At 46.8% G+C, this 13,875-nt stretch overlaps 1 protein-coding gene across 2 annotated transcripts in view; it reads left to right on the top strand.

Moving 5' to 3' along the window:
• Positions 1 to 13,875, top strand: part of ZBTB16 (zinc finger and BTB domain containing 16) — a 164,989-nt gene that overhangs the window by 94,483 nt on the left and 56,631 nt on the right. The window contains exon 3 of one of the 2 annotated variants that reach the window (XM_006026663.2): positions 9,941 to 10,027. The exons of the other annotated variant lie outside the window; for it this stretch is intronic. Coding sequence (XP_006026725.1) covers positions 9,941 to 10,027 — 87 coding nt within the window. The remainder of the gene's footprint in view (positions 1 to 9,940; positions 10,028 to 13,875) is intronic. 2 annotated transcript variants of the gene reach the window in all.

Genomic DNA, 13,875 nt, shown 5'->3' with positions numbered 1-13,875 from the left:
GAAGTTTCGCGGAAAGGGGGTGGTAGCAGAGTGCACTTAAACCAGGGCGTTTATGAGGTGGGAAGAATCAGTTTCTTCCTCGTGTTGTATTTGGAGAACGTAGACACGGGGCTCGATGCTTTACAATGGGGAGCAGCAAAGGCATCAGAGGGAAGGCTTCCAGCATAGCACTTCCAACGCCCACCGCTCTCCGCAGAGAAGCCTTTCTGGTTTCCACCATTGATCCGAGTGTCATTTTAGTTGTCAGATAGATTTTAATGCTTGGGACCTGATACGGTAAAGCAGGGAGGTACGTGGACCTCTCGCCCGGCCTAACAAAAAAAAGCAAAAGAAAGACGAGCGCAGACAGTTAGTGCGGTAGGCAAAACTCCTGTCCCGTAAGTGATGCTTCAGACTATTTAACTGCATATATATATTATTTTTAATGGACAGCGTCATCACGGGGTCCGTCAGACAACACCTCAGTTGCGGTGGAAGGGAGGGAAGAATCAAAGCTCTGAAGCAGCCAGGGAGTCTAACATCCATGCCTGAGCCACAATTAAGGCTTCAGGAACACCAAAGGCAAGCAAACGAGTGTCATTTTTAACCAGTTTAGAACATTTTACTACTTCCTAACATCAGAAGTGTTAAAACTGGAGAGCCTATTTCTTGTCCTCAATAAAGTAATTAAACTGAATGGGTGTTGGGAAGTATTATTAGGTTGATAGTGACTAAAAATAGAAAAGCTGTGTTTTCAGATCAGCGGAGGCTTTCTGAAGGCTTAGAGCTATCCCGGCGGTGTCACTTAACCGGGACCTTTCAGCTGCGTCTGTGGGACTCGGGATATTTTACAGAAGATATAGTCAAACGATAAGGCTTGCTGCTTGCTTTATTCTAAAGTAAGACTTGAACCAGACAGCTGGCAGCTGATCAATTGTCTCTGCATATTGCAGTGTAAATGCCCAGGGGAGTCTGAAAGAATCTATTCTTTCTTTTAAATGAATTAAAAATAGTGAGGGCGCTGGGAGTGACTTTCTTGGGCATCCTTGCTTTCTTAGGCAGAAACCCACCGTGGCTTTCATCATCTTCGTTTGCTGGTTCTGGAAGGTCCAGTCCACCAAATCCTTGACATGGGTAATTCTGCCGAGCTCTTTTGGGTTCCCTGGAGCAAACTGAGCACCTGGCCTATTCTGTCAATGAGTCCATCCGGCAGGTCTGTAGCCTTTAGGAAGGATCCTTCCCCATGCAAAGGGGAGAACAAGGAATGAGGGGGCAGGCAGATTGGAAATACCAAGTTAGCATCTCGGTGCAAGTGGGTTACGTGCGTCAAGCGTCCCTTGAGAACCGGCGTGCATGAAGGATGCGTTGGACTCTCGGGTGTGCGCCAGCTGTTTTAAAGAAAGAAATCCTGGTTCATGAGACATGCATGTTTCCCTTAATAATACCAACTGAGTTGCTATCTTGTCCTATGGAGAGCTGCGTCGTTATGCAGGGAGAGATGGTAGGAGGAAACTACTGCCCGTCTCTGCCAGATTAGCAACCGATTGAGAGGAACAGGCCATGCACCCCTGTAGCATCCTTTGTGCTTGCAGGTACTTCATGCTCTGCTGGCGAGTGCAGCAGATGGAGATCTTTGAGTGCTGCTTCAGGGGCTTGGTTACCCAGAGGTTTTTTATGGGTGAAGGCTCTTCCATACTGTGTCATGGCATTGTTGGACCCATTCCCGAGAGTCCAGCTCCCTTGCAGGAGGGAAAAATCTGCCCCATGTGAACCAAAGAAGTCTGGAAGAACAACAGCCCTCGCTGCAGGTAGAAGCAGGACATGGGCCCACTAGGCTCAGGGCTCACATTCACATCGTGGTGTTATGAAGTCATAGGAAGTTTTCCAGGCCAGACAAGCAGCAGCCACAAATTCTTCACTAGCAACCCAGGTAGCACTAGGAGCTTGGCTTACACTCATTTTGGTTTACCTTGGTCATGTTCAAAGGACAGTAAAATTTCTGGGCTCTAGTACTGCTTGATTTCCTCTGGGATAATTGCACCTTTTGAAGGTTTAAACCCTCCCTCGCCAATCCAGGGAGAAGCTATAGCTCTTCCCCAGTGATGTGGCAGCTACGCAGCACAAGTCGCTAGGCATGGTTCCCATAAAAGAATGGCATTTGCACACAGTGGGATGAATGTTTTGATTGTCTTCATGAACCTCCTTTCTCTCTCCCTCGGGAAGAACCTGCTTGCAATAAGCAAGCTGCCTACATGCGAGTCCACATGGGCTCTGCTTTCGTACTGCGGTCTTCCTAAGCTCTGCTTCCTGGCCAGCCAAAGACTGATGCTGCCAGCCCAGTTTCCATCTGACTTTTATGGCTCTGGCTTCCTACTCATTGTTGCTTTGCCTGCTTCATCTAGAAGAGCTTTAGTTTTGCTCAACTGCTGCAATTGCCTGGGTCCAAGCCGATGTAGCCAGCGCAAGAAAATCCCTGGCTGCCAGGTCTCTGCAGGAGTTTGTCCATATGTGCTCGAGTGCAGTGTAAATCATGGCGCACTCTCAGCCAAGTGTGTGTCGTCCTCCCCTTTCCCTCTCCCCCCCAGTTGGATCTCGGGCATGTTCAATAATTCCAGCTTGATCTTTTAGCCACATGCAGGTTAATCTCCTCTTTCCTACCCTCGGTGATTACAGTGGTTCTCCTGTAATTGCCTTTTGTAGAAGAGTCCGGGTGTCATCAGTTTGCAGAGGCTGTAGGACCTGCTTTGGGACCCTGATGGAAGCTGTTGCTCTCGTTCCTAGAGGTCCCTCAGGAGGTTCAGGGCTCCACTGTGCCAGGGGCTGTACAAACACGAGCCAGTCTGAATAGATGCGAGGAAGGGACGTGACAGACTGCCTGCTTTAGTTGCAAAGGACAGGTGGGTCCCGAGGCTTCCCAAATTTATCTTCTTTGCTCGTTTTGTTTTCCTTTTTGTCAGGATAAATCAGAACTTATTAAAGATGTTCCTTTGCAGCTGGCAGGCTGGTGGCCTGAAAGACAAGTGCGAGGGGGGAGAGACAGCATGCGAAACAAAGACCTGATGGGAGGAAACTGGTGACAGGCTGGGCCTTAGAGCTACTAGCAGAAAACAAGGGGCAGGGGCCATCTTTGCCTTTTGGTATGCACAGCGCGGGCCCCGATCCCTGACTGCAGCGTCTGGTGCTAGCACAATGCAAAAAAGAGGAGGCGGTGTCAAGGCTTTAGGTTTAAATCAACCCCTGTCCTAAATACAGTCTTTAAGCCAAGGGCCCTGGGGGTGGATTCAGTATATGGACCTGGAAGCCTCCTATCTGGGCTATCATGGGGGTGTCTGTGCTGGGTGCAACCCAGTGCTCAGACTCTGTCTACACATGCATTAATGCACTTTAGTTAATGCACATTAAATCTAGTACTTGTGGGCATTTGTACACACGCATGTGCCACGGTGCTGGGCACATACATTTATATAAATGGCGAAACGCGTGTCAGCACTGAGAAAATGGCGGCCGTGCGTTTTTTAACTAAAACACATTGGATGTGTTTTAGTTCAGAAGAGCACCACCACCGTTGCCTGTGTGTTGACGCACACTTCACTGTTTAGACAAATGCATGCGACGCAGCACCGGGCACGTCAGCCCACATACTCCTCAGACTCAATTAATTGAGTCTGCTCCGACGCACTGGATTTCCGGCGCGTCGGAGCAGACAAAGGTACGGGTATAAATGCCTTCCATTATGAGGTAGTAGGAAAATGCGCGTTACCTGTCTTAATGTGCATTAACTGAATAACACCGTTTTTAAAGTGATGCTTAATGAACGTTAGCCTATTTTAATGCGGATTAACTAAATAGTACTTTTTTTAAGTGACACTTAATGCGCACTAACCTATTTTAATGCGGATGAACTAAATGACATGTTTTTTCTAAGTGCCGCTTTAATGCACATTCAAGTAGACTGTTGTGCGTTACAGCACACGTGGAGATGCGCCCACTTAGGAGTCTGTGGGAAGGCAGAGGGGACTTTGGCCTGGAGTTAGGAGGTTGAAGGGTTGTTCCTATTCCAGTTTTATTAGTGATGCTCAAATGCTGAAGCAGGCTGGGTTTGGAAACATGCCTCAGAAACTTAGTAGTTCTTAGCTGTCTTCACATTTATCCCGGGTTTATTTCCACTGCCACCACTCTGTCTCCATAAGGGAGCAGAAGCTGCGTTGTAAACGGCCGGTCCTCCGTGGGTGGTAGCGGGCGTGCTGGCGGAGGACGCTGTGCTTTGAGGGGTGCAGTTAATTTCTCCTGGGCTGTAGAGAAGGGGTGATAAACCAGGTAGCTGTTTCCTAAGTTCAGGGTAAGGGATAGGCCCAGACAAGGGAGGAATGGGAACGATGAAGGTTTCCAGCCTCTCCGGACGGCAGCAATGACTGTGCAGAATCCGGCTGAATGGAAAAAGCAGCCTCTCCATTGTGTGTTTATGCCAAGCCTTTGCAGCAAGGACCTTTATTAGGCAGGGGCTATAAATTTCCTTGTACAAACAGAAATGTAAGGCTCTGAGACTTGTGTGCCAGTTACAAGGCATGCCCTCAGACACAGCTGACACTTGGCAGCACGTTACGTCCCATCCCGTTGGGAAGATCATCCGAAGATATCTATATACTGTAGTCAACAGAGTCCACTTGCTAAAAATACCACCCCCCCTTCTCCAAAATGTTGTTTACATTTTAATGGGCTAATAGTTTCTACGGGTGGTGTTAAAAAAAAAAAAAACAAAACCCACGAGCTGCTGATGCATTGCTTTCAGATATGTCATGCTCCCTTTAATAAATATCTTGCTGTTGGTTTTTTTTTTTTTTTTCTGAGCCCTCTTATAATAAGCTCAGATGTTGGATGACATTTTTCCTGGTGACTCACATAGTAAAATTAACCTTGAATTATTTACATATTCAATCACCGTATTCTCCACATCTCCCCACCCCCTACATGTGTACATTACAGGAATCCTGGCTCGGTATCAGTTTTTGTTTTGTTGATTAAAAAAAAAAAAATTCCCTGCCTGGAGTACACATCTACTTGAGTGCAAGAACACACAGTCCTGGCCTTTTGAAAATTGGCAGGCAGTGTACTGTTCCCTGACTGATAAGAGGTACTGTAAATAAAACTGTACAGCAGAGCCTGTTGTAAAATGCCCTATGTCTGTACTTATTGTTCTGACAGCTTATGCTTTTTTTGGGTATGCTGTTTTGGTACACGCTGTACTTCCTTATGTAACCAAGCATGCATATCTCATCAGAACATTCAAGATGTTTATTTTAAAATCTCAAGGAATTTTTGGCCCCCCTCCTCCCCTCCCCAGTAGATGCTGGCGAGCTCTTTTTTTAATTTTTTTTATTTTGTTGTTTTGCATTTTTAGTATTTGTCTGTGAGCTTTCCCCCACCCCCTTGCCACGAGTTGGAGCTCACTTTTTTTTTTTTTTTTTTTGCACATTACTGGATGGCATATGGTTGTCACCGTGCCTGAATCCCACACCCACCGGGAGCAGTTTGGGGTTGCTTCATACCACTTTGCAGAATCAGATGTTGAGCAAAGTTCAGACTTTTAAGTTTTGAAGACCCAGTTAGACAAAGCCTTGCCTGGGATGATGTAGTTGGGGCTGGTCCTGCTTGGAGCAGGGGGTTGGACTAGGTGTGACCTCCTGAGCTCCCTTCAACCCTCGTTTTCTACGATTCTGTGATACTTGCAGGGGGATTGCAAAGAGGACAGAGCTGGACTGACCTCACCGGTGGCAGACGACAGGACAAGGAGCAATGGGCTCAAGTAGCAGCAGGGGAGGTTTAAGTTGGATATTAGGAACAGCCTTCTCATTAGGAGGGTGATAAAGCACTGGACCAGGCTACCCAGAAAGGTGGTGCAGTCTCCATCCTTGGAGGTTTTGAAGACCCGGCTAGACAAAGCCTTGGCTGGGATGATGTAGCTGGGGCTGGTCCTGCTTTGAGCAGGGGGTTGCACTAGATGTGACCTCCTGAAGTCTCTTCAGCGCTCATTTTCTGTGATTCTGTGACTTTCTAGCACAGTTTCTGTCTCCATCATACCTCCGTAGCTGTTTGGTGATGAAGGGGTGGCATTTGGGTTGAGGAATATGAGAGACAGAGAGGTTGGGGCACGTACACACAAGACCATAATGCTAGCTGAGCCCAAACAGGGTCCAAGGGGCTTGTGTGACGCAGGTGCAAATCACTTGGACCCTGTTTGGGCTCAGCTAGCATTACGGTCTTGTGCGTACGTGCCCCGACCTCTCTGCCTCTCAGATTCCCTTGGCCTCACTGCCCATACATCTGCCTGACCCAGTTCCTCCTGCCCCCGATGAAATGCAAAACTTCAACACGTCTCAACACTAGGGAAGAAACCATTGCGTCGGGAAAGTTTGTACAACTGTCAATGTTTTACCAGTGTCTAGGAGAAGCAGAAAACAATTTGAAAATGAATCAGTTCTGACCTATTTAACATGCTGGTCTAGCTGGGGTGGCACGCAGCAGGTCACCATAACCTCATGGGTTGCATTTCACGTCAGTGGGTTTGAAACCCTGGTGGAGATTCGTTGCCCCAGCAAGTGTTGACGGTACGTTGCGTGCATTGGGTTTGGAAAGGGGATAAGTGACTAAGTCCCCATGACTTGAGTCACTGCAGGGCTTTTGCAGGTTGCATCCATTATTAGCAGAGGCAACATGTGGTGGCCTAGATCTCCTTTAACAATTCCTCCCTAGTCCCAAAACTTCTGAAGTCTCTAGCCAAACCTCTCTTTTCGTCACATGCTGAGCGGCTTCCTACAACAGGGTGCCTTGGCCTTTCCATTGTTGTTCATCTGTTATTTTTTCAGGAGTTTATAGAAAACTAGATTGTATTTAGCTATATCTGAGCTGGGAAGTGACATAGCATTGTTCATCCAAGAAGGTGACTTTTGCCTTAATGCAGAACACAGTAATGCAACAAAGTCTTCTCTGTATTGCAGGCTTCAGGGAAGTTAGAGACCTGTTCGAGCATAGAGTACATCCTCCCCTTCGAGTTCAGGATATAATCTTCCAGCAGAAGTTGCCATTATTTCCCTTGGCAATTCTGGATCCTCCTGGGCTTTGGTGGGAGTCCTGGGTGCCGAACGCTCTTGATTGCAGCTGGAAGGCCCGGCTACATTGCTAAAACCACGCACCTGTATGTGTAAGCCAGTGAAAGCAACCTTAACTAATCAAAACGATGGCATGATTTTCAGGCTCCCTGAGAATTTCAGCCTCTCTGACTTCTCATGGACTTCAGTGACAGCTTTGAGTACTGACACCTTTGAAAACCAGGCCATTGGGGCTTCACGTTGCCTTTGCCGTGCACGCTTTCATTTTGTGCCATCCGCTCGCAGCCGGGGCTTGTTGATTGCCTGTACCAATTCATCTACTTTCTAGGTATAACAGGAAGCCGTCCCGGCCTGCGCTGAACTTGTTAGCACGCTTCCTCCCGTTGTATATTGCTGCCTCTAATGCAGTGCGGCCAGCCAGAAGAGCTTAGCTAGCAGAGAAGTGAGTCATTTCAGACTTGCACTCTGAGGCCCTGAAAATCAAATGCAGCATCCTTTAAAAAACACCACGCACCGCAAATTAGCAACTGCTTGGGGTAAAAGTGCAGGCTGCATGTTACTGCTGCTTAGAAAAAGTAAATGGCTTTAAATGAGCTGTCATATGTCTGCAACCAGACTCTTCCAGCCTGGGCCTCAGAGGTTTCAGCATTTGGCTATTCTCTGCATGGGCAGCACCGACCGGTAGGAACTGTCCTGGCCTTTGGGGTCAGTGATCTGGGAACAAAACATTCTCTGAGTAGGCTCTGGCATGATGGACTGTAATAGCTCGCAAATAGAAGTGACCTTTCTAATTATGCTGGTAATAGAGCCGTGTTTATTATTAAAGCAGTACTTTGTTGGGGAGGGGAGGGGAGGGGGCAGCCGGCCTCATATCCTTGCTCATTCTCTTTATCGCCTTCCCCTTTGAACTGGTGTTGTAGGTTTGGCCGGGAGACAGATCCGTCGCATCTGTATTGTCCGCTGGTTCTCCTCCATAAAAGAAGCTCTTATGAAATAATCCGCCATCATATATGTATTTCTTTTAATTGCATGCGACTGAAAGGAGTGAGCCCTCATTGATGTCTTTCTGAATGTGTTACTGGCTACATGATGTCACTGTAGGGCTTTTTTTTATGGGGAGGGGGGAGACACAGCCATGTGGCTAATGCACACTTGAGTTGTTTTGAATGCAAACTTGACATCATACCGAAGGCAGCAGAGAACAACATATGCACAGTAAACAGGCAGACTGTCTTATTGATTAACAGATGAGACCTCTATTATCGATCAAAGCTTGGCGAGAAAATTTATCACTTTTAATTTCACTGCTGCCAAATATTTCTGCCTGTGAGCCAGCCGTTACTAAGACAATTTAAAGGCAAAGGAATTCTCTCTCTCTTTTTTTTTTTTTTTAATGGGTCTCATGGCACCTCTCTCTGTTTCTGTACCTGCTTTTGTCTGCACCTTGCTCTCAAACCCTGTATTTGGAGGGGGGCAGGGCAGGGCATGGAGAGGGTGTTTCTTGGACCCTGCCTGGAAGGGCAGGATGGAGATGAGAATCATTATCTGAATTCCTGGAAATAAGCCACAGAGCAGTTTGATGTCTGAGGATGGGAACGCTATCAAATGGAGCAGGGAAAGCTTTGTAGCTAAGGTACAGACAACAAGTGATGAAGCCCTTTTTTTTTTTTTTCCCCCCTCTTCCCTTCATACCATCTTGAAGGTTACTCTGTCATACTCTAATCCATGTTTAGTTTCTTACAGCAGATGAATCAAACTTCAAAATCTCACAAATGTGTTCACAGCTTTGTCCTAGCAGCATATGCTTAGAAGATTGTGTATATTGTTAATCTATTTTTATCTGCAAGTTACTTATCTGCTGTTAGACATCCTGTTTTTTTCTCATTTTAACTAGAGCCTCTGACCCAATACATGCAGCACATGCTGATAGCAATTTTCTAAGAATTCCCACAAATACCACATCTCTCTAATAGTCGTAGAAATATCTGTGCCTTTCACTAAATTGTGTTGTTTCTGCCACGTTGCTTATCAGATGGTGCCGTGTTCTTTCTTGCCTCCTCTCCTTTAGATAGTGGGACTCGAACTGCTACAATTGGATGGGGGTGCAGGAAACCAATTAAAATGAGATCAGTTGCCGCTCTGATGGAAGTCATTGATGTCTAATGATTTTTTTTTTTAAACAAACATTTAATTTCTTGTTGAAAAGCAGCTCTTTCGTTTTAAAAAGCAACGTCACATTAACCGCGCATTTGTTTTCCGACCCTTTTGAACAATGCGTTTTGGTTTTGGTCCTGCAACGCGCATGCTTCCCCCACCTTGCTTCTGGGTAAAATAGGGCTTAGACGGCTATGATGTGGAGCGTGAACTATTTTGTCCTTCTATCGAATGGGTTTCCCATTCTGCGAAGCAAAAGACCTTTTTTTTTTTTTTTTTTTTTTTTTGATTATTTCTTGGGAATTATCCTAGTTTGTGTCATTTTTCACATTGATAGCACAAATTGGACCCATAGAGGATTGCTGTAGCATGTCCTCAAGAGTGGATAATTCCTGTTATCAGGTGCTGATTGGAACGCTGTTTCGGTTGGCGGTATTGGACACTGGCTGGTTAAATTGGTCTCGTTTAAAGCAAAATCCACATTAACAATTGTAGCTTTCTGAAGAGCCCAGTCCCTATTCTAGCCGGCACCCCAATGTTTGTGGGGCTCTTCCCTTCCCGCTGTAGAAGAAATGGCCTGCATTGTGCTATCTCCTGTGCCAGAGGTGTTTCAAGATGGCATTTCCATTAGAGCATCCGAAGTCGTCCCCTGTGACGGTACCTGTATAATGTACTTTCTCTCTCTCTTTCTCTGTCTCCAGCGGGTGCCAAGGCGTTTGTCTGTGATCAGTGCGGTGCGCAGTTCTCAAAAGAAGATGCCCTGGAGGCCCACAGGCAGACACATACTGGTAGGTTGATTTTTTTGTTTGTTTTAAACTTCTCCCCTCCCAAAGGTAGCTGCTGTCTGGATGAATTCCCCCCAGTGTCTTGTCCCCTCCACCGTCTGATGGGAGCATGATCCATCCACCTGATGCTGACATTTAAGTCGTTCCCTCTTGCAAAGTGGGGCGCAGGGCCACAGCAGCCGCAAGCCTGTAAAGTGGCCACGCTGCTTCTGGTCCGAGGGCTGGTGCATGCAGGGCTGTTTGCTGGTAGCCAGTCCTGGGTGAAAGACGATGTAGACGACGCTGAAGGGAATCAGTCCTGCATTGGGATCCAGAAGAGGTGAGACCGAGCTCTGTTTTCTCCCAAGTAGCAAAACCAGTGTGTAGAGAGTGAGACTTCAAGTTTGATCTTGGTCCCTGGAGGCAAAATAATCCCCCAGATGTTTTGCCTGCATCTTATATGCCAGTCTGGGAATCTCCTAAAAGTTCCCCCTGAACAGTGCAAGTTGGATCCATCAGGGGGGCTGAGAGAAGTGACTCTGAGAGCTGTAGGTGCAGCAGAGACTCTCAAGATTGCCTGAGTCCACGTCCAGCAAGATGTGTGTCTCCATTGTGCTAATTTCTGGTGTCATCTTCCCTCTACGCTTGTGACTCTGCTCCCTAGACACAGCCCTCCCTCCCTGCTTTAGATTTCATTTCAGCTCCTGGAGCCCTTCTGGACTCTAGGTAGGTCGGGGGCTGAGAGGAAGGGGTCTCAGCCAAGCAGCAGTTCAGAAAAGAAGCCAGGCTCTTTAACTTGAGTCCAAAATCAGCTTGCTGACAAGGTGTTTCGTGGAAGCCTGGCTGCTGGAGATGCTGTAAAACTAGGCTGGATGGAGCCATAGAGCAATGGGTATCGCGGTGCTGGGGACCAGTGTTCGTTAGCTGGACCTGCACAGAGCCTGTATACATCTTGGGGAGATGTTCGGGGACTAAGCTAATGAGTTCTTCTGCCGTTCCTTAATTTGGAGCGTGTTTCTGCCTTAGGCTACAACCCAAGTGTGGCCTGTGAAAGTGGAAAACTCGCGTGTTTTTCCAGATGATCTTGAAGATCTGATGAAGGAGAAATGCATCTCATTTCCATGCCTAAGCTAAATACTTTCTGAACCATCAGATCGTATTTTCAGCCGTGCCCTCCAACATTCACGTCGAAATTGCTTGACAGCTGCTTTCGCTGGATGTGAAGCGATCTGCCAAAGATTTCTTGGGCACTCAACGTTTAAAAAATAAAAATCTCAGATGGTTTGAATGGAACCTAAGAAAAGGGGTCTGAGGCCACTGTCCCTGGGGAGCGGAGATCTTTCACGCAGTCAAGTCGGGACGGGGGAGCTCCTGTTTCGGTCTTTTAACCTGATAGCAAGTCCTGCCCCAGATCTGCTGTTCCATCCCATGCAGAACGTGTCTAGAAATCCACTACGGCATTATGTATACAGGCTATGAAAGGTTCATTTGCATAAGGAGTGACCTGAAGTGGCTGCCCAACTTCCTGTAAAATAATTTGAGTGCTTACATATACCTCCATCCCACAGACCACTGGGAAGAACCAGGGAAGCCAGAACAATGCTGGTCTTTGTAGGCTTCCTCCTGGTGAGCGCCGCACTCCTGTCCACAATATCTCTCTTCTTCAAAAAGGAAGGCGAAGGATGGCTATTTTCACTTAGGTCTCATGTGAGCTTGTGCTGCTCAGAGGTGTTATCACTGCCAAGGAAGTGGAAACGGGCAGGAAGCACTTATTATCTACATCAACTGTTGTCTTGCTGAACTTTCTCACCTGCTAGCAAAAAACCCCCCAAAAAACAAACCAAGAAGTGCGGAGGGTGTTGCAGTATTATGTGAGGAAGGGGGTATCAGTGTTTTTTCCTGCTGGGTCATAGCTATCAGTACCCTTTCCCCAGACCTGAGAATAAAGAGGTTGAAGTAAAATGCTGTTGATAAACAACTGTGCAATGTTGGTTGCTCAATCACATTTCTCAGTTGTGGGTGAGGTTATCGACCTGCTTAATTCTGTTTGCCGAAACCAGGCAGTCATAGTTTCATAGTCGGTCGGGTCAGAAGGGACCTGAGCAGATCATCAAGTCCAACCCCCTGCCCCAGCAGGAAAGAGTACTGGGGTCATTCACAGATTATTATTCTTCCCACCCCCCACCCCCAATTAATGATTGAGTCGTTGGGATTTTGACCAAAGAGAATTATGATGTGGATGCAAAAATCAGATAAAATATTTAAGAAGAAGGGTTGGTACACATTTTGATAGGTTGCCAAGACTATCCAGCGGCTAAGATCACAAATAAGGATGTTACACGTACCTCGGTCATATTTTTAAAGTTGACATAAGCATGGAGGAGCCAACGAGTGCTTGCAAGTCTATGGGACTTGTACTTCTAAGTCAGGTAGTCAGTTTGAGAATCCTACTCCCACCCCTTTTCATCTGTTGGTATGAGCAATGACTTTGTCCTGCATCTTGTGTTCTGCAGAGGTCATGTCTGATTGACGTAGGGTACGTATGGAGTTGATTTGAGAAGCCGGTTGGTACATCAGGGCAGCCGAACAGTCAGTCCCTCCAACTCGGGTTTCAGGAAGTAGATTTTTTTGTTGCCTGGCTTGGGGCCATGTGCTACAGAAAGAGAGATGGACTTTTTAGGGGGTTGGTTCTGGGGTTGAAGCATAGCTGGGACTCTGTCTTTATGTAACGGTCTCTGAGAAGGAAGCTCCAATGAGCGGTGTCTAGACAGAAGCTCCTAATTTCATCCCCGGTATATGCAGGCGATGTATGGAATTCACCTTGCTCTGGTTCCCTTCCACCCCCCCCCCCCCCCCACGACTTATCGATGCCATCTTAGAGCTTCAATCCCCCTTTTCCCCCCTTTATTTCTTCTGCTTCTCCACCCAGCAGCAGCTGACCATGGTGATACCTTCTCTATGTTGCCTTTTCCCACCTAGGCTGACCCTAGGCTTAGCGGTCGGATCATTGGAGGGGCTAACACCCCAGAGTTGTGTCTTGCTTTTCTTTTTTGTTCAGGCACATATAGGAACAGTGTGGCCCCAAGGGGAAAAGTCATGTAGTTGAGTTACCAGTCACTGCTGCCCTACCTGAGATACCTCCACTTGGAGGAGATGTAGACCATGGCTAGAAGCAGGAGCTATGGGAGGGTTTCTAGGGGGTGGGAGATGAGGGACAACTACTCAGTCATCCAAAGTTTAGCCATTCCCTCTTGTGGTGGTATATCCTAAGCTCTTGTTGGTATGAGCTGCTTGGTACTCTTGATGCTGGACATTGATGAGGTAGCATCTCAGTGTAAGTGGATAGTTTAAGTTAAAGCTGTTCTTTATGTTGTCTGAGAGCTTCAGTTTCCTTGTTAATAAATGGCCTGTTTCAAAGTAAATCATCACTGATTGCATGACATCCGATGGGTTTTACTCTTGACTGTGTAGATGTGCCAGGGCCAAAGCAGAGCTCGTAGTGATTCTAGCTAGTATACACCGTTGAAGCAAAAGCAAATGAAGAGCCATGTATGCATATTGTGTCTGTCTTGCAAGCTGCTGCCTAGTACAGGAGACTATTAAACAGTAGCATTTATATGGCGGTGTTGTTTTTAATTCCCTTCCAGCTCAATACAATTTGTAAGTGCACAATATCCCAAATGGGTCTCTGAAAATATGTAGGGATGGCATGCAATGATGCATGTGATGTGTGATTAAGGCAGCGTTGCATGCATTGCTCAGCATGAAGGCAGCGGATGTAGGAAACAGTATTCCAATTCATACGCAACCAATTTAAGCTAATTTGACTATTTATTCCCTTGGTGGGGAAAATGATGGTAACTGTACCAAAG

The sequence above is a fragment of the Alligator sinensis genome, unplaced genomic scaffold, assembly GCF_000455745.1.
Source record: "Alligator sinensis unplaced genomic scaffold, ASM45574v1 scaffold1241_1, whole genome shotgun sequence".
NCBI lineage: Eukaryota > Metazoa > Chordata > Crocodylia > Alligatoridae > Alligator > Alligator sinensis.
The sequence above is the reverse complement of the archived record's forward strand: the minus strand, read 5'-3'. Positions and strand labels throughout refer to the sequence as shown.